This window comes from Mauremys mutica, chromosome 1 (genome assembly GCF_020497125.1).
Source record: "Mauremys mutica isolate MM-2020 ecotype Southern chromosome 1, ASM2049712v1, whole genome shotgun sequence".
Taxonomy (NCBI): domain Eukaryota; kingdom Metazoa; phylum Chordata; order Testudines; family Geoemydidae; genus Mauremys; species Mauremys mutica.
The window spans coordinates 67,905,921-67,929,653 of NC_059072.1; the positions used below are offsets into that span (position 1 = coordinate 67,905,921).

A 23,733-nucleotide genomic window follows, 5' to 3' on the forward strand; every position below is an offset into this window, starting at 1 on the left:
AATTAGTATTTAAGCATCCAGTATAATAGGGTTTAAAATGTGTGTAACTTGATAGTCACCTGAAGTAGAGCAAGAGCATTTTGATGTCTTCCTGTAAACATGCTTAAGTGAACTCTGTACAGCAGGGTCTCCAGCAGCTGAAAGGACAGGAGATCAGAGTTTTCTTCACCCTCTGTACTTTCCATTAGGAACTGCAGCATTCTCCCACATACGTAGTCCTTTCCATCGAAAGAGTTTTCCAGGTTCAAAAACTATATAGAAATATTTCACACAAATAATTATTAGGGGGAAAACTTCAGTACAGTTACTAAGGCTAAAAGCTATATAAATCACTTATATTTTATTCACATGAACAACTACTAGCAAACTGTTAGGGTTCAAATGCAATGCTCCTTTTTTATTTACGGTGTTTTTAGATATTACCTCAATTCAAATGTTATTGAAAATCAATATTCACAAAAGGCAAAGAAATTTCAAGTTAAATTGAGGTTTACACCTTTTAAAAAAACCAAACAAACAAAAAAAACCCACCACCACCACACCTTTGTACCTAGGGAAATGTAACACCTTGCTTTAGATAAATTTGATCATCAAATCAAGTGTAACAGGAATTGGACCCTGCTAAGGACAGCACTTTAAACTTAACTGTGAATTCCCTTGCTTTTTATTAGTATATTAGATCTTTTTTAAAAGCTAACATATCAGCTTGGTTAGCACAGGTGAAAAAAAAAAAAAAAAAGATATATTCTCCCTGTTGCACACTAAAATTCACTGCTTACGTATAGTATTTGTATATTTTTGCACTATATTATATATAGGTGCTTGAAGTACATTGTGTTATTTTGTTTCTTACCGTCCACCAGATTTGGTAAGTAGGCGCATACTCTACTGCTGTCTCGCACATCTCCTGCACTTCTTCCTTGGTTCCTCTTTTTGAGAATAGCTTGAGGTAATGACACCAGGTTTCAGGGTTCTCTTTGTTGTTTTCTAGTGCTCGAGCCAGAACATTTAAAGCAGAATCCAAGCACTCAGAGGATGAACTGTGAAGGAAAAAATTGGGCCAATATATTACATCTCAATGTTTCTTAAAGTGAAGAGTGCACTTAGTAACTTTTAGAGCCCATTTGAGATGGAACATGGAAATGGATCATTTCAGAGGGAGGCATGTCAACTGAACAGAAATAAGAATTTCTTAAAGTGTTTTAAATGCTTCTTGTCATTATAAAATGGAGGGCTGCAGAAGGACCACACTTTTTTTTCATATTTCATATTCAATAGTATGAACTGCATACTATTATCACATAATCTACAAAAGGACAGGAGTATCAGCTCCCTGGAAGAAGGTGCCAGTTAACAGGATGTGGTTAACTTGAACAGGGGGTAGCCATGGCCTGAAGTCTCCCACCCTCTGACCCAGAAAGCAGCTAAAGAAAAAAAAGTATTTAACTTTTGAAATGTTTCTAAAGCAAGAAGTTGGATTTCACTCGTTGGCAAGATTTTACCTGTTACATAGAGCACATGTGGGATGTTACTCTTTACTGCAGACTAGAATGCATGTCATGTTATTTCACTCTTTTACTCTTGCCCAGTTTTAGGCTGCAACTTCCCCCCCCCCTCTTTTGGGGGTAATTAACTACACCTCTACCCCTCTATAACGCTGTTCTCAGGAGCCAAAAAAAATCTTACCACGTTACAGGTGAAACCACGTTATATCCAACTTGCTTTGATCCGCCTGAGTGCCCATGTCCCCTGCTACCCCCCGGAGCACTGCTTTACCGCATTATATCCGCATTCGTGTTATATTGGGTCACGTTATATCGGGGTAGAGGTGTACTCACCACATTTAAGTAACACAAAAGTGTAGTTCTGGGCAGAACTGCCAATCAAGTGATGGACTGCATATGTGGATCGCAGTTTATAAACACCAAGTAACTTCCATAAAACTACAGAGAGCTTCTCAGGCTAGCCATATTTATTCTATTTGAGGGAAGGATGTGTTTAGGAATTATTTTACACAGATCTAAATGATTGCGTTTATGCATGAGATTCAAAATAAGATTAAAACACCTTGTGTGTGCTTTGGGTCATGTATACAAACCTCCGAAATTACTTATATGCAAACAGACTTTCTACTGTGTATCTCAACAAATCAAAAACGTTGCAAATCAGCTAATGGACATATATTCACAAGTCATAATGGGCCTGTTCACCTTTTAACAGCCAGATCATCAGGAGAGTTGTTTCAGAGAAGGAAGTTCCATCCCGCCCACTGGTACTCCTTCCCCTGCAGCCCTCAAAACAACTTGTGTCCATGTTTTTAAGGAATGTAGCATATATTTAGAGTGCTCTACAATGTAACTAAACAATTTCGGATTAAAATTCCATGTATATGATAGTTTGGTCAGCTCTCTGGCCCTAGCAAGTTATCAGTGAATCCTTGGTAGTATAGAGCTGTGGTCCGCAAACTTCGTACTGTGGTTCCCTTACATAGACTTAAGAACTGGGGGGAGGGAGGAGCGGCTTTCCCTCAACCACATACCCCTCCTTTAAACAATACAACCACCACCACCAACTTAGGACACCAGATTCAAGAGGGACACTAGAATTTGGACAGTTGTGCAACTTTACTCAATTTCATAACGTTTGTTTAAATTATCTAATTCAATCCGGGTTTTTAGAACTATAATGTGAACATATGGATTTTTTGCATGTTAGGACATAGCCTAAGATTTTAGTGAGAAGAATGGGCCTGTTTAAAACTGCATAGGGGCTGTGCAGTGTTGCTGTCAGACAGACACCAGATACAAGTAGTTTTCCAAATTTAAATGATTTCCATATTTAGTTCTCACAGAAATCATTCCTGAAAACCCAGAATCACAAAAATAACTGGAAGCGAATGGAAGCAGCACTGCCAGGGATTTTATTGATTTGGAAATCTTAGACAGTTTGCGGACCCCTAGTGGTCCATGGATCACAAGTTGAAAACCACTAATGTACACCAATAGATAAGATGAAGGTGATTTTTAAAGCCTCGTTTAATAGTCAGTGAATTGGGGAGGGAGCATACTAATTAAAAAAATTTCCCCAAATGCTCATGGCTCCCCCATGAATCTCTCAGTTTGGCAACAACTGATACAAAGGTTGTGGATCTTTGTACCCACTGTTCATATTGCAATTACAGTCAATACAGAAGCTTGTTAAAATTCTCCATCTTAGCATTAACAAGTTAACGAAATTCAAAAAGTTACGATTCCAACAGTAATAACTCCACTGCTGGGATGTGCCTGGGGAGTTTTTAAATGAACTCAGTGAGTGGTTAGGTTACGCCAAAGTATATATAACACAAACCCACACAATACAGTAGGTGGGGCTGAACTGCAGTTGTTGTGATTATCTAAATGTTAATTTTTGAAGAAGACTAAATTTCTTGATTTGTTTAAATTAACTTTTTTGCGCTGAATTTCAACTTGATTTTTCAAGGAAATATGCAAAAACTCGAATGTTCATACACTAGAATATGCATGCTATTTGAAATATACATCCATACATGTGCAAGCTTGCACATATCTTGATAATTACACTACTTACTTAATTTGTTAAGTTACATATTGCACATGATGCTATTTTCACTTCATTACAAGGAATTACTGGCTCCCAAATTGATAAGGCATAAATTCCTCACTGAAGATTACACAAATACCAAAATTGAAATTTTTGAGCTCAAAAATCAACATTTTTCTTTAAATGTGGAGGAAGAGGTATATTCATGTGCTGATGCTAAGGAATGAAGAGTTAAATTTTGTCCATGATTGCCAAAATAATTCTCATTTAGACAGAACATTTCATCCTGAAGGATATTTCTGAAAAAGCTTCTGAGAAGGGAAGCTTATTAAATATTTATAGTGCAGTAGTGGCCAGAGGCCAGAGTCAGGATGAGGGTCTCTTTTATTATGGCTTACACAAACACACATGAAGAGACAATCCCATTCCAGAACAGTTTATGATTTAAGAAATTTAGAATGAAACAGCCTACTCAACCATAAGTGACCAAGTTGCTACTGGAATGCTTTGACCATAAAACAAAAATATGTTGATTCTCTAATTCTAATCAGTTAAGGAAAAAACGGAAAAACATAGTTACCGTATATATTCGTTCATAAGCCGAATTTTTTTAGTAAAAAAGGGAAGCACCAGAGAAGGGGGTCAGCTTACGAACAGGTATAGAGAGGGAGTGGTGGGACACAGCCCCTCCCCCCAACAAAGAGAGCAAGGAGAGGCAGCACAGCCAGAAGGGAAGAGACGGGGTCAGAGTCTCTCCACTTCTGGCCACGATACTCTCCCCTCAGCCTCCGAAGCAGCTGCAGCCACGCCACCCAGTCTGACCTGCCTGAGCAGGCTGCGGCCGCTCCACCAGGTCTGCCCAAACAGTTCCAGCCAGGCCAGAGACATCCTCCCCCAGCCCTCCCCAGATAAGGTGAGAAGGAATGGGATGGGGAGAGTGTGGGGGTCCCGGGCTAGGGGTGGGGTCATGTGGGGGTTGGTCACAGAAGTTACTCCCCTGACTCCCAGCTTCTCCCTGCCCCCAAAATTTCCCCACCAGTTGCTGTCCTGGCCCGTCAGGGTAAGCAGCTGACATGCCGGGACACTTTGTTTACTTAGGTTTACCTCCGTGTCTGCGGACGCTCAAGGTAAAACAAACCATCTCGGCCCACCAGCGGCTTATCCTGATGTCCCGGGAGCCAAAGTTTGCTGACCCCTGAATTACAGGGTTGGCTTATGAACGGGTTATAAAAATTTTCCATTTTTACTTATCCATCTTGGGGAAGGGGGCATGTTGGCTTATAAACGAACCGGCTTATGATCTAGTAGCTACTGTACTAAGAATTCCAAAGGCAAGAAAATTACTACATGAAATACACACTGGAGTTAGGTTACCATTTTCCCACATAGATTAAAAACTGCAAAACACCTGGCAGTTCTTACTCTAGTGAATCATCTTAAGGCACCTTGAGTACAAGTTGTCTTAGAATGCCATCCCAAACATTCTAAAAGGCAGACTTAAAATCAGTGTTTCCCTCTATTATACTTACCTTGATGTAAAAATTCACAGAACTGGACAAATTTATTCCACTGTTATCTTATAAACTGTTCGTTTTTTAAAGCAATTACTGCTTTACTAATTCTCATTTCAACTACTTCCACTCTGAAATAAAACCTGTCTGGAGTTAACACGCAAATATAATTTATTACTCATGCACTGGGACTGTGTACAGCAAGAGATCTAATCTGAAGTTTTTTCTAACTGCTTTTAAGCAATAAGGTATTTGTGGCTTTGTCAAAGAAACAAAGGGTCCTTTGACACCAGGAAGGAAACCTGATTACAGTAGCACAGGTGAAAAGCATCAAACAAAAAAAAAAAAGGGCAACAGATTTGTTTGCATATAGATAAGAACCTACCCTTCACTTTGACTCAAGTACTTGTATGCAAGTTTAATCCAAAGCTGTACATCACAGGGGTTTTCAAGTACACTCGCCTCCAGATTAGAAATGTCATCAGTCTCATTTGTGAAATATCTGACATCATCTGGAGTCACAACAGCATCCAGAGCTCGAACATTTGTTTTGTGTTCTACAGGATTGGCTGCAAGAATAAAGTGTGTCTGTTCAGCATGCAGATTACCTTTCACAGTGGAAATTGAACTAACTAATCGTATATTTAAGATGAGTGAAAACACCATCAAACAGACTTCCCAAGTAATTGTCAGGATACCTTTCAAATACAATAGCCACCCACCACATATAGAGAAAGGTAAAGGTACTGTCTCCGTAAAGACGGAAAGAAGCAATAAGTATGGCACAGAAAACTGGCTTTAGTTCCAATGTGAAAACTGGAAAAAGGCAAGTGTAGAGGGCTGCTTTTGCAGGATCAGACTGGTTAGGAATAATTTATAGGGCAGCAGTGAGTGAGGCAGGGCTCATAGGAGAAAGTTCATCACAAAACAAGTCTGATTCTCTGAAGATCCTTCTTGTAGGATTCACTCTGTGGGGGTTTGTGCCATCTGCACAAATCATGTGGGAAAATCTCTCCAATCTCAGATGCTCCAGAACATTCTAGCAAGGTCCTTTCAAGAGAAGGGAATAAGAGCTCCCACTAAGCCTTTAAATTATTCATTTTTTAAATGGACATACATAGATTTAATCATCCTTGAATAAAGAACAGGCAAATGAAGAGAAGGTAGTCAAGAAGCTTATGCATGGAGTATATAAATGGGTCATATATTGAAGCAAATGTATGCTTTATCTGAATCAGTGCTTGCAACTTCCCTCCCTCCCGCCCCCATTAGTTATTTCTAATGCACAGCACAATTTTGCCTTACCGTATTTAATAGGTCCCAAAGATTGTTCTTCCTCACTGCTGCTACTACTATCTAAAACAGGTTTTCTCCAGTACTTAGGTCTCCATTTCCTTTTGTCTTTCCAAGTTGTAAATGGAGGTGCTGTAACCAACCAGAACGCAGAAACTGTTTGCTTTTGCATCCACAAACCAATGTATTTTTGTTCAAAGTTAGTCATTTTAGGTAAAATTGTCAGAAGCATTTTAAGTGACTTAGAAGTATAGATTCCATTGACTTTCAATGAGACTTCGGTTCCTGAGTGCACAAGTCACTTTTGAAATTTTTACCCTATAACAAAAGTCGCTTAAAGACAGAAGACCATAACCATATGTTTCAGTGCAATGAACTTAAATAGAGTAAGCAGATCTTCTCTTTACAATATTATCGTAAAAATTTGTCAAGCTCATACACAGTGTTAACACTATAATACAGACTGTTTTTTTTAAAATATCAAACAAGCTACTTACTGTGACCTTTACTCTCATTGATATTGCTAACAAGAAGAACAGCCATCTGATCCACTGACATTCGATCTCTGTTTACACCAAAAAGTTTTTCGACATATTTTTCTAAAATGAGACCAAGATTATAACTTAACTAGATAGAGCTATAAATAGATGTGTGCCATTTATGAAATATTAAAACATAAGAGATAATCTCAGCAGAAAGCATAATGACAATATAAATACCACCACCACTATTTCAGAGCTGATCATTTCAAGTTAATATGCTTATGAAGTGTGGCTGGATATAGAAGTCAGAATTCGGAAAAGATATATCAGGCCATTTTATCCACCCCCGAGATTATTCCTGCAGTACATTTTCTAGTGCTTTGGCCTAATCTGCATGTAAATATCCTTAAAAAAAGAGGGTTTCCATATGTGCTTTCTAAGCCACTACTACGGATTACATCTCTCAAACAAATTTCTTTCTGATTTTTTTAGTCTGACTTTCTTGTGTTACTTTCATCCCATTACTCCTCAAAGATGCAGAAGAGACATCTGAGGGAGGGGGAAGGAACTTCACCACTTTCCCTAGGTCTTTAGATCCTGATTTAAGCTCTTCCCCTTGCATTTGGTTAAGAGAACTGGAAAAATGAAACTGACAGTACACATCCACTATCCAAAATGAATGAAATATAGTCATCCTATATGATGAAAAGTACATTAGGTTTTTAAAAATTCATTTATAACAATCCAACATGGTTGTAGTAAAAAAAGATACTTTTTTAGAATCATAATGATGTTTAAGAAATCAATTTCTCTACTGAACCCTAGACCATTCCTCAAATTTGCATAATTTCACAAGACATTCTCCAAAACCGTATCTAGATTTTAAAAAATGGCATCAGGCTCAACAGTCTGTTAGTAGCAGAATGATATAGATCATATAGACTTTTTAAAACCAACAGTTTATCTCGAGCTTTTTGGCATGGCAAAACAGAAGTATCAATAGAGAGCATAGTACAGGAATTAAGAAATCTTGCTTCATTTTTCAATTTAAAAAAATGTGTACATCAATACACCATTAAGTTTAAAAACATTAATATTTAGAATATTTTAAATAGGTTAAAGTTGGATGGGTAAGTGGCAAAGTTACATAATCATCAGTCTTGTCTCTAGAGATCTGGGCTTAAATAGGACTGATCTCTAGAGAAGAGTTTGTCTCATCCTATATCCCAGGAGAATATGTACACTTTGGCTCAAAATAATCATCATTAAATCTAGCCCCAAGAATAGATTAGAATATGATTAAGTGTCTTGATTGTGGAAGAAGCTTTCCTGGTGCCTATTCACACTATACCTAGTTCCATTAATAAGCACAACATCCCATCAAGGAAGGTAAAGGTTTCTGCTCCCCACCCATGAGATCTTGTCTCCTTCATTTCTTGTTTGAGTGAAATGCCCAGTGAAATTAGGGAGCGTTTTCTCCTGAATAAAGAAGGAGTTTTTCCTGAATGCAGGAGTTACTGTCTACTACTGAGAAATTTACTATGGACTGACTGACTCAAAAATGGCTTTCCACATTTTACAATGACCACTAGAAAGACTGTAATGATTCTTTAATTCTAGAACTTCCAATGAAAATAAAAGTTATCCTTTGGGGGAAAAAAATGCCCCGTTTTACATTCAGTAGGAAACAAACTTAAAAACCTGTTGCAATGCCGATTTCCTCATCAGTGCTTTTCTCTGAACAGCCAATCAAAGTTAAATTGTAAGAAAGAATGTCCTGAAACAGTTGCTTTCGGTTAAGAGTGCAGTCTTTCATGTGCTGCCTAAAAAAAGAGAAAAGTTAGACTGAAAAAAGGATTCTCAGACAACAAAATATCACCAAAGTAAATATTTAATATCAGGGCCACAATCAGCAAGCATTACTTAAACCTCACTAAAGCAGACAAAACAAACAAAAAAATTAAAATTAAAAGATGTCTATGGAGCACAATGTGTAAGGTGCCCTGAAATTTCTACTAATCAACAAGTATGCTTTTAGGCCTTGCCTAAACACAAACTTGCAATAAAATAATTAACATGGTTTTAATTCACCTCTTTTGATATTTCAGTACAAGTCTGTGTGTGACCACACTTCAAAATACACACTTGCACTGACGTAACAAAAAGGTGCCAATTAAAACTGATTTTGTTATTTCAGTGCATGTTTGTGTAGACCAATTTAGGTATCCTGGGTATAGTCTCACCACACCGTACAAGAAATAGATGTGCACTACTTCTGGTAAAGGAGAACAAATCTAACATAAAATAGCTAGGTTTGCTCATATGATGTTCCTCCAAAAGATAACGGGAGTTGGGTGTCTCATGCCCTTGTGTATTGGTAGGAGAGTTCCTCTCAGAAATAATCTAGTTGCTATTGGTTACAGATTATATACCCCAAGTCAGTGAATCAATACTTCACTTCCTTTTTTTTTTTTTTTGGTCAAGTCAGATCAACCTCATCATTTGAGAGGTTGCAATGGTTCAAGAGGCATGGTAGGCAAGTAACAGCTCACTAATGAACAGGCCATTGTTAATATAACGGGTAACATCAGTTAGTGATATGCCTTCAAATTATACAGATGTTAATGCAGTTCTTCCAAAGCAGTTTTAAACTGATCTCTTGCATTACAATAGGATCTTTTATTAAATAATTCCATAATACACCTATACGCTATAGATGTTACTAATTTATTTATAGTGTGCTAAATGTATGTTTCCTCATCCATTGTTACATCAGGTAATAAAAAACCCTGCTGTAATTATGATATAAGAGAGTTCCCACCTCGATACAAAAGAACCTAAAAAACACCCTGCAGGATCTGACATAATGGTGAACAAAATCCTCAAAAACTCAAGCAATCTTTCTTTTTCCAAATTTAGACATAAGAGATCTCCCTCCAGGACTGGAATTGGCACACTGATTTTCTTCCTGCCAAGTGAACTTACGCAGGCAAGTATTTAATGAGACAAGATTTAGAATGGAAGGCTATAGTACATCATGCAGACAGACTTCGTTAAAAATCAGACATGTCTATTTTCATCTCTTGGCAGCAGTAACCTCTGCAACCTCTGATTTGGTACAAATGCACAAAGTTGAAAAGGACTCACCACTGACAATCATCATCATTACATGTGCCTGTTAAATCAAAACGGCAGAAACACTGTTTTGGCTCAATCATATTGCTATAGGATACTGAACTGAGGTAAAGCTTTTCCTTGGTTCGAAAATAGGGACTAAACCTAAAGGGAAAAAAAAAGTATGTGAATCCCTGGTAGACAAACAGAAAAGTGGTTTTAAATATAACTTTTTAAAAAGGAATTGTATTTTGCTTCCGGAAGTATCTTGCATTTCTGAAAGGCTGACTAGAGTAGAAATACAGCTGACCTACTAAAGGCAACACAGAAGCACAGTTCTCTCAGTCCACATAGATTTCTACTCCAATATCCTGCTCTCCCTTCAGTCACCAAACCTCATTACATGCACATGGGGAATTAATGCACACACTGTAGGGAGAGTTACATATTAGAGTTAAGATCTAATGCAAACCTGGAGACCTGTGCTCTTGCACTTACTTAATTGGCATCAAGCAGCGCTGTAAAGCAGATTGCTAAGGATTAAATAACCTCAGAAGTCATAGTACTAAAAGCTCAATATCAGAGAGCCTCAAGAACAGGTGCACAGAAACTCAGTATGAGCTGAGTCTTAATAGCCAGATGGTTTTGGTGGTTTTTCCTTTAATATAAAATTTAATGCTAAACTATGACAGCATTTTAAGTTTGTCAATTTCTAGTATGGTAAGGGAATCAGGATAGTCTGTACCATATTGAAAGCATAGCAAAGCTGTTCCTGTAAGAATGTTATCCTTCAGCTTCTGCCTTCCCACTGTATTACAATGCTGTAATACAAAAAAATCTACAGCACATTGTAAATTTAGGGGCAGTGTAATATAAGAGCTAATATAAAACAAATACAAGGAGCACTGCACTGATGGTGTTAATTTTTGTATTTAATTCAATGTAATCCTCTATTTTTAGAATTTGCTTAAATCTAGCACAGAATTCACTTTATGGAACTGAGGTCCAATGACTTTTAGGTCTATCTTGCTGCACCAAAATGGGGCCCTATAGGTAATGAATGAAGGAATAATTAAGTCTCTAGAGATAAATTTCCTGTTTGTTTGAAGCAGAAAAATAAATTTTAAGATGAATTTTGGTTAAAGAAAGTTAAACTTTTAAGCATGACACGTAAAACCTATCACACACAGAACTTTAAAATGTCAAATCTTCCAAAGAATAGAATCCCAAACTAAGGTTACAAAAGCTGTCCTTAAGCCAAATCTACCTTTGGTGTTATAGAACTTGTAAGAAGAAATAGAGACAGCACTGAAAGCAATTAAAATATTCCATAAACAAAGAAGCCACACATACAGATAATATAGTCTTCATACCTGTAGGATTTAAAAACTAGAAGGGGACTATGATATGGCCCAAATGGAAATGGTCTCACATCAGTTTGTTTACTTTGTGCCGTAACAATATCCATATCCACCAAAATTTCCTAGGAAACAAATATATATTTAAAGAACTATAATATAGCAAAAACCTAGTCTTCATAAAAAAAAAGCAAACAACCATGATGTAATTACAAGTTAAGTATTAAAAAAGGAGTTGAAGCACAAGTTTACCTGACCACATAAAAACTCTTCCTTAGAGGTCATAACGACAGTACTTTTTATAAGCAGCTCTTTCAAGCTGTCAGCTTTAGCATGAAGTTTTTTCAGTTCATCAATATTCAACCCAAGAAAAAGTTCAGGTTCCTCCACTGCTTTTTTAGAAAGTTTGTTTATTTCTTGTTTGGGGGTGTCCATGTGCTTAAGATTAGGTTTAGTAAAAGAACTGGATTCTCTGAAAGATCTCCTTCGTTCTCTGTTTGAGTTAGACAAAATTTCATCATCAAAATAGTTTTCTTCACTGTCTAGGGTCAGTTTGTCTTGTGTAAGGTCATGAAGTGATGGCTGAGGTAATACAAATTCAGATTCCTCTTCTGCATTTGGAGTAATATTTGGTTGTTCCCTGATTTGAAGTGCACGGGCCTCTTTAAGTTTCTGAATCTTTAGGGCATACTCATACTCCAGTTGCTGTAGTCGTTTCTTCTCCAATGCAATCAATTCTGCTGAATGTTTTTTTGGACTTGATGCAGGGGAATGATCCAATTTCAACATTTTGTTTGGCTACAAAGAAAAAAAATCCCTTAATATCTCTTTGCATTACTGAAATATTGACAGGAGGGTAATGAAACAGGGTAAAACATTTGACTCAGCTTAGAAGTACATATTTTAAACTCTTGCCTGAAAATTTAAACAAAAACAGCAGGAAAACCACAACATAATTTGCCACAATTCCACTGGAATGTTTGCTGGTTTTTCTATTAAATTAGTCTACACCACTCTATAAATCTTTAGCACACAAATTTGGGTTACCAAAGTTTAAATGTAAAATGCAAAGCAAATACATATAAAAAAGGGAAAACAAAGAAAAAATATAACTTACAAAAAACTGCCTCAAAATTGTCTCAGAGCTTTGTTTTTCTTCCAAATTGCCTTCCCCAGCTTGTTTTTCAGATTAGTAATATCAGATCCTCACTTACTTGTCTCAGCTGGATGGCTTGGGCAAAATCTTTGAAGGAGCTGAATAGTGACGTCACCAACATGCAGGAATCCTTCCCCATAGAGCTCAGGCCAGAGTCTTATTACAGCACTATTCATTTTCTCCAGCAAAGAGATGGAAGTAAAACCCTAACACTTCCAACGTAAAAATCCAACAGAGAAGACTTCTGGAACAAACTTTCAGACTGCTTATATATTACAACATAGGAGATGTATATGGAAAAAACTTGATTTTTCTTCAGAGTTCACCTTTTAAAATACTTTCCCACTTGAACTTCTATTTGAAAATTCTGGACTGAAGTTAGCTAAACAAAGTTATTATTGCTTTTTGACTAAAGAAAGGTGCAAGTTTATGCGACTGACTTACTCTGAGGTGATCTTGTTCCAGTTTTCGTTTTCCAATTTCTTTACTTGCCACTGCTTTTGCTCGAGCAAGCTCTTCTCCATATTTTAATGCCAGAGCTTTCTTCACTGTAACTCGTTGTTGGACTTTGTGAATCTGAAGAGAAAAAAATATTTTAGCTCTTCAAGAAAACATGCACTTTCTATGGGGGGAGGGATAGCTCAGTGGTATGGGGGGAGGGATAGCTCAGTGGTTTGAGCATTGGCCTGCTAAACCCAGGGTTGTGAGTTCAATCCTTGAGGAGGCCACTTAGGGATCTGGGGCAAAAAATTGGTCCTGCTAGTGAAGGCAGGTGGCTGGACTCAATGACCTTTCAAGGTCCCTTCCAGTTCTAGGAGATTGGTATATCTCCAATTATTACCTTTACCTTTTATTACCAATAAAAAGTTTGATTTGACAAAATTTAGACACAGCTAAGTGAATTAATATGTTGCACAGTACAAATAAAGCCACATACTTCCAAGAACTGAATTTACACAACTCCAAAAATGTGAAAGTTCATATAGTGATAGAAAATAAATTGAACAATTTTTTTTTCCTGACAGTTCAAACCTACTTGTTCCTGAAGCTTCTTCAAAAACACCCTATTAACATCCAGAATCTTTTCAGTTGCTTGCAGTTGCTCAGCAAGTTTAGCAATCTTATTTTCAGCAATTCGAACCGATTCTCTCTTCTTTGCTTCTTGCTGCAGGAGATGTTTCAAAACAGATTCATCCTTCATTAACAGAAGTCTAAAAATTAAAAAGTTGGTTTAATAAATCACATTTTTCCAAAGACCAAGATGGCACAGAATTACAGACTACCACTTTGAACCCCAAACTTCTTAACCTGTTGCAGCAGCCAACCAACCACTTTCATAGCACCTTTCATTAAATTAACTCAAACTATTCTGCAAACATTAAGTATATAACATCCCATGAAACAGGCAAGCATGTGCATTACAGCTGGGTAATCTAGGACGGATACACTGAATGGGCAGATTTAGTCCGTCAATGACATCACTTTAAATATGGTAATCAGATGAGAAAATGGCAAATCTTAAAAATATTTTATGGGTAATTTTAGATGTTTAAGGGTGCCAAAAATTCTGCTCCAGTTTCCGCAGCATAGCCCTCTTCTCAGGCAGGTGTATACTTTAGTGGAGGGCAAGAAGATGCACACTTGGGCAACAGAGGTTGCCTAAAGACAAGAAGCTGCTGCTTCAGAAAGAGCAGCACTTAGACCTGGCAGGAAGGGCAGGAAAGGGAAAAATAGTACTTGTACTACAACTTGACTCTAAATCCAGAGCAATTCAGTTGGGGGCCTACAACCAAAGTTTCAAATGACAAAGATGGGAGAGAAGGAAAGAGGGCAGTAGGGTACCCTGATGGTGGCATTACATCATCACACTCATTTTATAAAGCAATAAGTGACAACATAAGGTGCAAAGCAGTGGATAATCCAGCCCTATTGTATTGAAGTTACACATTCCTGAACATTTTAACCTTTCATTCCCCCTAAACAACAAGTTCAGTGTGGTTTACATCATACTGAAGAACTTACTTGTGCTTCTTAAGTTTTGCTTCTGCTTCTGTAACTTGTTTTGTAACTATTGCTATTCTACCAACCCCATCAAGTTCACCATCAGAGTTTGCAGGAGATGAATTGTTCTTCAGTGGATCAGATTTAATTAAGCGCTGCTTCTCTCGACTAAAACAGACATATTAAAAAACAAAAAACATATGGAATATCCAGCAATTGCAACTAGCTACATATTATGTCTTCTGACTGCATATACTCCCAGAACACAAATTAGTAGCAGCACTTTACGGAAAGTAATATGGCTATATTTCAAGTAAGAGGTAGATTTTTGTAGTTGGAATTGTTTCCAAGCATTTCACATACTGAATAATCTTACTAAATAGAATCTAAAAAAAGCCAATTTATTTTTACAATCTAAGGAAGCACTTCACATTAATTCTACTCATCTTTAATTTAACATCTTTTTGTCAAAATTAAAAGGACTGGTTACTGATATGGCTTAAAAGCAAAATATAGGTTCTTCAAAGCTGTGCTGTTACACTGAAACTCCAACGCACCTGGCAATTTCTTCTTTTAAGAGTCGATATTCAATCTTCTTATCTTCTGGTAAGGCCTCTGGGGTTCTCATAGGATCATTTTCTTTTTCTGATTTTGGAGGTGCTTTGGGTTTTGAGGCCTGTTATATAAAGACAGCTTAATCAAAATATGCCAATATTACACCTCCCCAAACACCAAATTAAATGCAAATGTTTGCAGAAGCCATATTATATTTAAGGGGCAATTACATTTTTTCTTTATGTTTAAAGCTTTAAGATGTGGTCATTAACAGATTACACAGTGAGTAAAAAGTTTTTAAAGCCAAATATAGTTAATTAGCGGCCCCCTTTCTTACCTGCCACAACCTAGAGTTCTGTGTTTGGGTTTTATTTTTCAATCAAGCATTTTAGTACACCTTCAAATTTTATCCTGAGGTTATTTTTAACTAAAACAAAAGGGAGTTTACATCATTCTTGCAACACAATGAACAATTACTAGCCCAGGCACAGTACCATAGAAACGCACTCAATATTCTTCTGTTTTTGACACAGCCCTGTATCTCTAGACCCTTGCTTGAAGGTTTGCTGTGAATTCTGAGGTTAAAAAGTGCTAAAATTAAGCTTTATAGATAGATATATCATTTACCTCTGCAGTTCTTCTTGCTTCTTTGATCATGGATTCTAGTCCTCCAAATACACTATTAGTCGAATTAGATGGCTCTCCATCAGATTCGCTATCATCTGAATCGTTCAGTGTCACCACTACTGACTTATGCTTGGGAAGCTGCAGAGACAAAGTATTTATTTTTATACCTACTAGCAAAAGAAGTAAAAACAGATGCATTATAGCATAGGCTTTATGTGAACACTTTTAACCCTGCTCCAGTTATATTCTGGATCGGTTCTAGTATGTATGTACACACACACACACCTGTGAGAATAAAGCCTTTAAATACTGAGGGACTTGCAAGTTCTGGTAATGGGAGCCCTTCTAGTGAGAGCCCCTTCCAAGTGCCTGAGTATTTAAAAGATTCATTCTCACAACAGTTATGTGAAGTGGAAAGTATCTTAATTTTACAGATTGAGAATAGAGGCAAAGAAAACAGCAAGCTACAAAGGAAGTCTGTGCTGGCACTATGCAGTGATCTTTCTAGTCCCAGTCCCACATACTCAGACAAGGTACTCAAGACTGAGTGGATCAAATAATTATAAGACTTTCGCATGTACAGTTATAGGCAACTTCACTCTCCAGTGGATTCTCTCCCTTCCTCCTAACACAGGCATGATTAAATGTCAGTCAAGACTAGACAGCTACAGAGCAATGTTTACCCTCTACCTCAGGGCAGTGTCCCTTCAATATTTTACAAATCCCAAAGAAGCAGCCTGTATTACTTCATTTTCCTACATATACCACTTCTGCAATAACACGAATTTGAGCAGCTGAGCAAAAGACGGTAACTTTGTCACTTTCACTCTACTATTCTTCTCAATGCAAGTGGAAACATGCATAGGGAGGAGTGTAATCTTATGTAGCTTTCCAGGGCTGCAGGAGGGTGGAACAAATTAGCAGTTTGTCTTCTCCCTTCACCACCACTCCCAGCAGTAATGTTAGGATCATGTACACATTGTTCCAGCACATGGTGCAGCACTGCCAACCGCAAGCGTTCAAAAACCATGAGTCAGGCACACAAAAAAAATCATGATTTAGATTATTATTTTTAAATTAAATGTTTAGTTCCTTCTGTGTTTTGAACCTTCAGGGAACACAGTGTACACATTTTCAAACTTTTCTCTACAACCATGAGGGCTAGAAGCTTACTTTTTAAAAAGAAAACAGTCTCATGATTTCAGGAACTCAAAGAATAATAAAAAAAAATCCTGAATATCACAAGCCAAAATTAAAACACAAACACCACACAAATTGGCCCTAACAGAGTGACGAGAATTGACAGTTATTGTGGGTAGAGGGGAGAGAAGCAGCTATGCAAGTGATCTGCTGCAGGTATCTACAGCTGTGTCTACACTACAGAGCATCTATCCCATATACAGTACATCTACACTACTGGGAGATGCCATGCAGGCACAGCCTCCTATTGTAGCCATAGCGTACGCCAACAGAAGGAGTTTTTCTGCTGATTTAGGACCACCACCTCCCTGAATGACATTATCTATTCTTCGTCATCATAGCTCCAGCTACACTGGGGGTTTTGTCAGCATAGTTATGTATTTTTTTCCCCCCACACTCTGACTGACATAGCTATGCCAGTGTAAGTTTTAAGAGTAGATGAGGCCTTAGTCTGGCCACACCTCCTTTAATGCACACAGGAAAATATTCCTGTTCTAGACATTAAGCTACCGCATTCACAATAAGTAATGGCTTTTAACAAGCTTGAAAATTGAGTGACTTTTCTATCACTATGCTGATTCAAAACTCAAAAACACTTGATTAGAATGGCTATGCAAAATGAAAAGTTGTTAAAAATGAGCAAGGCTAATCATATACAAACATATCATCCATCATTTTTTAATTAATGTAAAAAATAACTAAGCTAATAATCATTAACTAGAGTATACAGAAAAACTTATCAGGACTTGCTCAACCCTTTAAAAACTGCCCATCATCACAGCTGATAAAAGTGATCTTGCAATTAAAAAGGCTAAATATTGCAATTCATCTCCAATTAACTAGTACAATTTTTCTTTGTGTTTCTGTACCATAACAGTTGAATTAAATCTGATCCAGGAGAAATTCAAGACAATAGGACAAAGAACTCCTTCAAAATCCTCTAATAGTTGATAAAGTGATTCAGACAAGATTTAAATAAAAAATTACCAAAAGAACAGTTTACAGAACACATGCAACTGCCAACTGATTAACACAAGTATAATGTGCCACAAAGGCCAGGAGTCCTTTGTATCTCAAATTACTCTTGTATTGTTTGAAATTAGGTTAGAAGTAGCCAGCTGACACCGAGGATTAAGGAGATGGAAAGAACGTTTGCCAGAAGACGGGGGGAAATATGATCTTGTCCCCTCTAAAGATATCAGAAAGAGTAGGATATCATAAGATTTTTTTAAGTAAATACAGCTAACAACGAGAGTGATGCACACGCGAGGTTACATCAGAAGACTGAGAAGCTCTGATAAATTCTGACCAAAATGACATTAGTGTAGTCAGCCCCCTTCTATCTTTCGACCATACTGTCCTCTCTTCTCCTTACAAAACAATATGGAGGCAGTGAAACACTTCAACGGTGCTTCAGAGAGATGATGGACACCACAAATCAGATGCTGACTTGATCTGAACCCACGTCTCAGAGCCATTAAAACAGGATTAAAAAAACACCATATATCTAGCATGGAGTCTGATAATCAAATACCAGATAAGTCAACTGTCAGAATAGAACTACCTCGACCACTTAGTGCTAATCATCTTATACCTCATTAATTCCCCTCCATCTTAAAAATGCTGGTTTCACTGTTTTGTTTTTTTAAATTTTCTACCTCCAAGCATCTTCTACCTGTAAAATCTCCCCTCATCTTCAACTTCGTGTAAGATAATACGAAACCAAATAACTGGACTGTATTTAAAACAGTCTGTCTCACAGACTCAGTGAACTGTGACCATGCCTCAAATGCTCATACAGTGCTTTGAATCTATAAGACGCTGAATGCTAAAAGTGGGAAAGGGTAATCTTCAGTGTCTGAAATTCCTAGTGAAAGGTAACCTAAGGCAATTTAAACAATGTTTAAATGACAGCTAAACCATTTTGCACTAGACTGCTAAAAATGTATGAAATTACATTTGCTGCTTGCTTCATGCATCTTATCTTCTCAAGATTCTCCCCCCCCCCCCCCAACCTAAAATGGGAAAAACTTTAGCTCATTTTAAAAGGTTATTTAAGATGGGCCACTGCATCTTCTCCCAGCTCAGAGAAGCCATAAATTCTTAGATGTACAAGAGAATTAAATATTTCATTGCAAGGAAGGGAAAGAGAATGGTCCAACATGCCACAGGTTCCTAATCACTGCTCTAACACAAAGAAGATTCTTTACTTCTAACTTACCATATGAGTTAAGACTAGTTCATAAGATGGTCTTATTAAAAGAAAACTGAAGTTATTTCCTTACTGTGATTACTGCTCGTGGAGGTCGTGGTACTCTAACAAACTTTGTGTTCTGTACCCGAGGCTGGGATACAGTATTAATACTGACTGCTGATAGATTGCTTCTTGGCACAGGCTGGGAATTATTTGGAACTGGAGGTGAAGGCGGACCACTATTACTTGATGTTTCCTACATAAGGAAATAAAAAGGGGGGAAGAGGGGGAAAACAGTATACTATATCAAAAGTGTTTCAAAAGGTGTACAGCTGTATGTGAAAAACAACTGAAAAATATTTGCATGTTAGTGCCTATGCCATCTCTCTAAACTTTTATAACAGAGATGCTATGCCACCAGAACATATTTCAATTTTCTGATCAAAGTTATATACCTATCGCCACTTGTGTAGTTACAGTGACACCAAAAAGTATATTAGGCAAGAATGGTCCTGCTCTCGTTTACAGGTGATCTGCAAAGGAAATATGTTTGTAGCCTCTTTTATGATGTCATATAGGTAGTTTAATTTAATTTTCATTACAAAACACGGGGAGGGGTGGGGATAAGTTCTGTTTGTTTTTTACCTCAGAAATACTAGAAATGTCAAGTCCTGTCCATTTCATATTTGCTGGAGGACTAAAGTGAAGCAAGAGCTCTCTCAGCCTTCAAATGACAGGGTAAGTAGTGTTTGAATCTTTAACAAAAAGAAATTCCTTCCAATAGTTTGTTAAATAGGTATTAAGCAAACAAACAGTTTAACAGTGAATAAAATCCCTTTCAACTGTTCAAACTTTAGTCCCTTGAAATGTTATAACCCCACCGGTCCTCCAGCAAAAACAGGTTGGACAAGACCTGTAATTTGTAATGTAAACCAAGCAGATTTTATTTAAAACTCATTCAGGATTGTTTTATATAGCCATAAAGCAGCAAAAAAACCTGTCCTATATTTTCCACCTTTTGGAGGTCACCTTTAAGTTAGCTCAAGATTGCCATCTAGAGACTATATTCACAAAACTACAGGACTACCTCTGATTTGAAAGCTCGTTTGTTAGCTAGAGACTTGAGTAGCTCTTCTCGTAGCAGCATTTCTTCTTCTTCTTCCTCATCTGCAAATGGAGGTTTGGGTGGCTGTTCGGGTTCCTCAGGTGGAAGAGGTGGGAGAGGTGGAGGAGGCTCCAGAGAAACACAAGAAATGTCCTCCACATAAAGTTGGCTCAACGGCTGCACGGTCTGAGATGCATTACAAAAAGAAAAACAGAATTTGAAAACTAAATAGCATTAACTAAACCTTTCATTGCTAAATTATTCCAAAGACACAAAGGACATGAACTAAACTGATTAAGTCATGGTTTGATATTACAATTCAAATAGCAGTGATTTAGACAGGGACATCAAAGGCTGGAGTTAAATCACTCCTATTTACAAAAAAGGAGGTACCGTATTTTCCGGTGTATAAGACGACTTTTTATACTAAAAAACAACCCCCAAAAATCGGGGGTCGTCTTATACGCCGGGTATAAACAGCGGGCAGCCCAAAGCCCTCTGATTCCCGGCCGCAGCTGGGATTTAAAAGGCTCTGGGCTCCCCCCCTCGGAAGGGGGGGTAGTCTTATACGGCGAGTATAGGCCAAAACCTATGTTTTAACTGTAAAATTAGGGGGTCATCTTATACGCCCAGTCGCCTTATACGCCGGAAAATACGGTAGGTAATGACAAGAATAAGTGCTAAAACAGTGGCCTTTTTAGGGTTTGTCCCTTCAGCTTTATTACAATGCCCTTTAAGGTTAAGAATTCAGAGTTTTTAATCCCAAGAAGGAGCACCAACTAGGCACAAAGAAGGATATGAAAGCTCCAAGTGTTCAGTGGGAAGAGAGAAGACAGAGAATAGCAGGCTGCTGGCAAATTCCTGGGTGAGAAGGCAACCAGAGTCTAATTGAGACTGGTACTGGGTGTATAAGGGGCCTACAACACAGCAAAAATAGGTGTTAGCCCCTGGGTGGGGAATACTGAGGCTAGAGAGGACAGACATTTTGTATATAGGGCCGGGGTACCGGAGCCCAAGAGGGAAATGGGGACTAGGTTGCCCTACCCTTCAGCTACACACTTGGAAGTGGTGATGCAAGAGGAGAAGGAACTGATTAGAACTCCAGCAGCAAAGAAGGTGGAAAGACAGGTGAGCCCAAAAAAGACTGAAAGAATGGTCTGGTTTTGTTGATCTCTGGAAAGGGAGGTCTTCTGTATAGTCACCCCAACACAAGAGGGGGAACAATAGATCAGCATAAAGATACAGAGGTACAATGGTACCACAGAAGGGCCTGGGAAGAACTACTTGATGCAAACTTCTTAGAAGTTATTAGGAAATTCTCACATATTTTAATGCAACATAAAATGTAGGGTTCCAAGACAGTGTTTCTTTAAAGGCACAGAACTAAAATATATATTAAAACTGAAAAAATTAAAAGAAATAAATGAATTAAAATTATTTACTGTAACCTGGGGTGGCAGAGGCAAGGAAATTGGTGGTGCTGGAGGAGGAAAATATTCCACCGGACACTCAAAGAAAGGAGGCTGCACTGGAGAAGAAGCTGCAATGAAGAGAGATACATTTAAATTCAAGAAATAAGAATGGTAAGTTATTGTTGCTAGTTACCAAACATGACTCTAAATCATGTTATGCTTTAATTAACCCACTAAAAATACTGAATCACATTTGAAATCATGACCATAAAGCAAAGTGAGGAAACAGGCAAGATGCTAATTTATATCTCAACTTTGGTAGGTGAGACCAGATCAAAAGAGGAGTATATACTCAAACAAAAGGCACACAGAACTACTTAATTAAAAAAAAAAAAAAAAAAAAAAGGTAGGAACGGGGTATTAACTTTATAATTTGTATTCAAATATTCAAAGACAACATTACTCTAAGTGAAACCCATCTTTGCTGTTCAGTTTGATTTCAACTCACAAATGCATGCTTTCTGAAACTACATGCCCCAGGACAGAGATTCCAACTGATCTGGCAACCAGCAGTAAGGAGATGCAACATGCATGAAGGCTTCAGCACCAGATAGGGAAGAAACTCAAGGAATATTGAATACTGGGACATGTAGATCCAGAGCCTCAGAGGCCCCACCCTTCCATATGAAGAAGTCACATAATTTGCATGCCTGGAAACAGTATGTTCTATGGTCCTTCTGAAAACCAGGCAGCAAAATAATTAAGAGGCAGCTAGTGAGAAAGTTTGGGAACAAAGGCCAGAGGGCAAGGAAGTTTGCTGAGAAGGAGAAAAAAAAAGAAAAAAAGAAAAAAGTGTAAGCACTTTTGAGGATCCCTAGGGAATACAAAGCTATATAAAAAAGAATCAGATTTAAAACAGGACAGAATTAGTTCCTCTTAAATGACATGGTTCTCAAACCCACAGGACATTATTACAAAGGCTGTGATTTAGTCAGGGAATCCGTGACTTCCAAAAGACCTCAATTACTTCAGCCAGCGCCAGCTGGGAGCTGCAGGGTCGCCTGCCGCCCGTGGAAGCAGGGAGCTGCGGGGTACTCTGGCCGCCCCCCCCACAGCTTCCAGTCCCCATGAATGGCATGCAGACACACACACACCCACAGCTCCTGACTGGCCCAGGTGGTGGTGGTGAAATCTTGGCTGCTCTGGGGCCAGGGAGGAGGGACGACAACGACACGACAATCCCTGCAGCTCTGAGCCATCAGAGAAGGGGGACCCTGGAGTTCCGAGCCCCCACGGGTGATGGAGGCTCCTGGAGCTCTCAGCTCACCAGCAGATGCCCAGGCTCACCATTTTGTTATGGAGATTTTTAGTAAAAGTCAGGAACAGGTCACGGATTTCCATTAAATTTTTCATTATTGCCTGTGACCTGTGACTTTTACTAAAAATATCTGTGACAAAAAACACCTTAGCCTCAATTATTACCCATTCAACTTCAGTCTACAAAATGAAGACAGAGAGGACAGAGATTGTCCGTTTCATATTTCTTATATCACTAAAGTAATATTCCAACCATTTTTCATCATTATACTTTTCAACCATTTCAGAAATTGAAAGTTAATCTTACCTGGTGAGTTAGTTTCACTGTCTGTATCCATGGCAACTTCATCATAGTTGTCATATTGATAAATCCCTCCTCCGCTCTCAGTAGATTGCTTATCTAAAGACCGTCTCAAGTCTGTATCTGAAGACTAAGCATACAAAAAAAGTGCTTTAATTTAGCATGTCTTACAGCATTTGCATTTTTTAAAAGTTGTTTTAACACTGCCACCACCTGTCCCCTCACTCATTTTTCCATCAAGTTCTACCCAGCAAAGAAAGGAGGCAAAAAAGGGGGGGGGGGGTCAACTGTGGCTTAAGAAGTCAAACTACAGCTTTCTTCTCTATGTAGAGAAGAGATTGAGATCAGCTAGAGGTTTTGAATGCTGTTTTCTCTGAATATAACAGCAGATTCTACAAGAGATTACACAAGCAAACATCCAATTATCAAACCCAAAATAAACTTATAACAGACAATCAAGCTCCTGACAATTAGCCAGTGTTAAAAGTTTGGGCACGCTTGAATAAAGCGTTTCTGAAAGAAATGGTGTTATAAATAATTTCTATT

General features: G+C 38.0%; 1 protein-coding gene across 4 annotated transcripts in view; it reads right to left on the minus strand.

Moving 5' to 3' along the window:
- The window catches only part of ZFC3H1 (zinc finger C3H1-type containing), a 59,087-nt gene that overhangs the window by 17,224 nt on the left and 18,130 nt on the right, over positions 1-23,733 (minus strand). For 2 of the 4 annotated variants that reach the window (XM_044978767.1, XM_044978758.1), the window contains exons 6-23: positions 23,194-23,317; positions 21,600-21,697; positions 20,140-20,343; positions 19,144-19,308; positions 15,659-15,796; positions 15,034-15,152; positions 14,498-14,644; positions 13,512-13,686; positions 12,920-13,051; positions 11,572-12,117; positions 11,335-11,444; positions 9,995-10,126; positions 8,549-8,670; positions 6,863-6,964; positions 6,378-6,497; positions 5,458-5,641; positions 854-1,040; positions 60-251 (exon numbers count right to left, since the gene is read on the minus strand). In XM_044978767.1, coding sequence (XP_044834702.1) covers positions 60-251; positions 854-1,040; positions 5,458-5,641; positions 6,378-6,497; positions 6,863-6,964; positions 8,549-8,670; positions 9,995-10,126; positions 11,335-11,444; positions 11,572-12,117; positions 12,920-13,051; positions 13,512-13,686; positions 14,498-14,644; positions 15,034-15,152; positions 15,659-15,796; positions 19,144-19,308; positions 20,140-20,343; positions 21,600-21,697; positions 23,194-23,317 — 2,997 coding nt within the window. The remainder of the gene's footprint in view (positions 1-59; positions 252-853; positions 1,041-5,457; positions 5,642-6,377; positions 6,498-6,862; positions 6,965-8,548; positions 8,671-9,994; positions 10,127-11,334; positions 11,445-11,571; positions 12,118-12,919; positions 13,052-13,511; positions 13,687-14,497; positions 14,645-15,033; positions 15,153-15,658; positions 15,797-19,143; positions 19,309-20,139; positions 20,344-21,599; positions 21,698-23,193; positions 23,318-23,733) is intronic. The other 2 variants (XM_044978775.1, XM_044978785.1) reach the window with 2 other exon arrangements.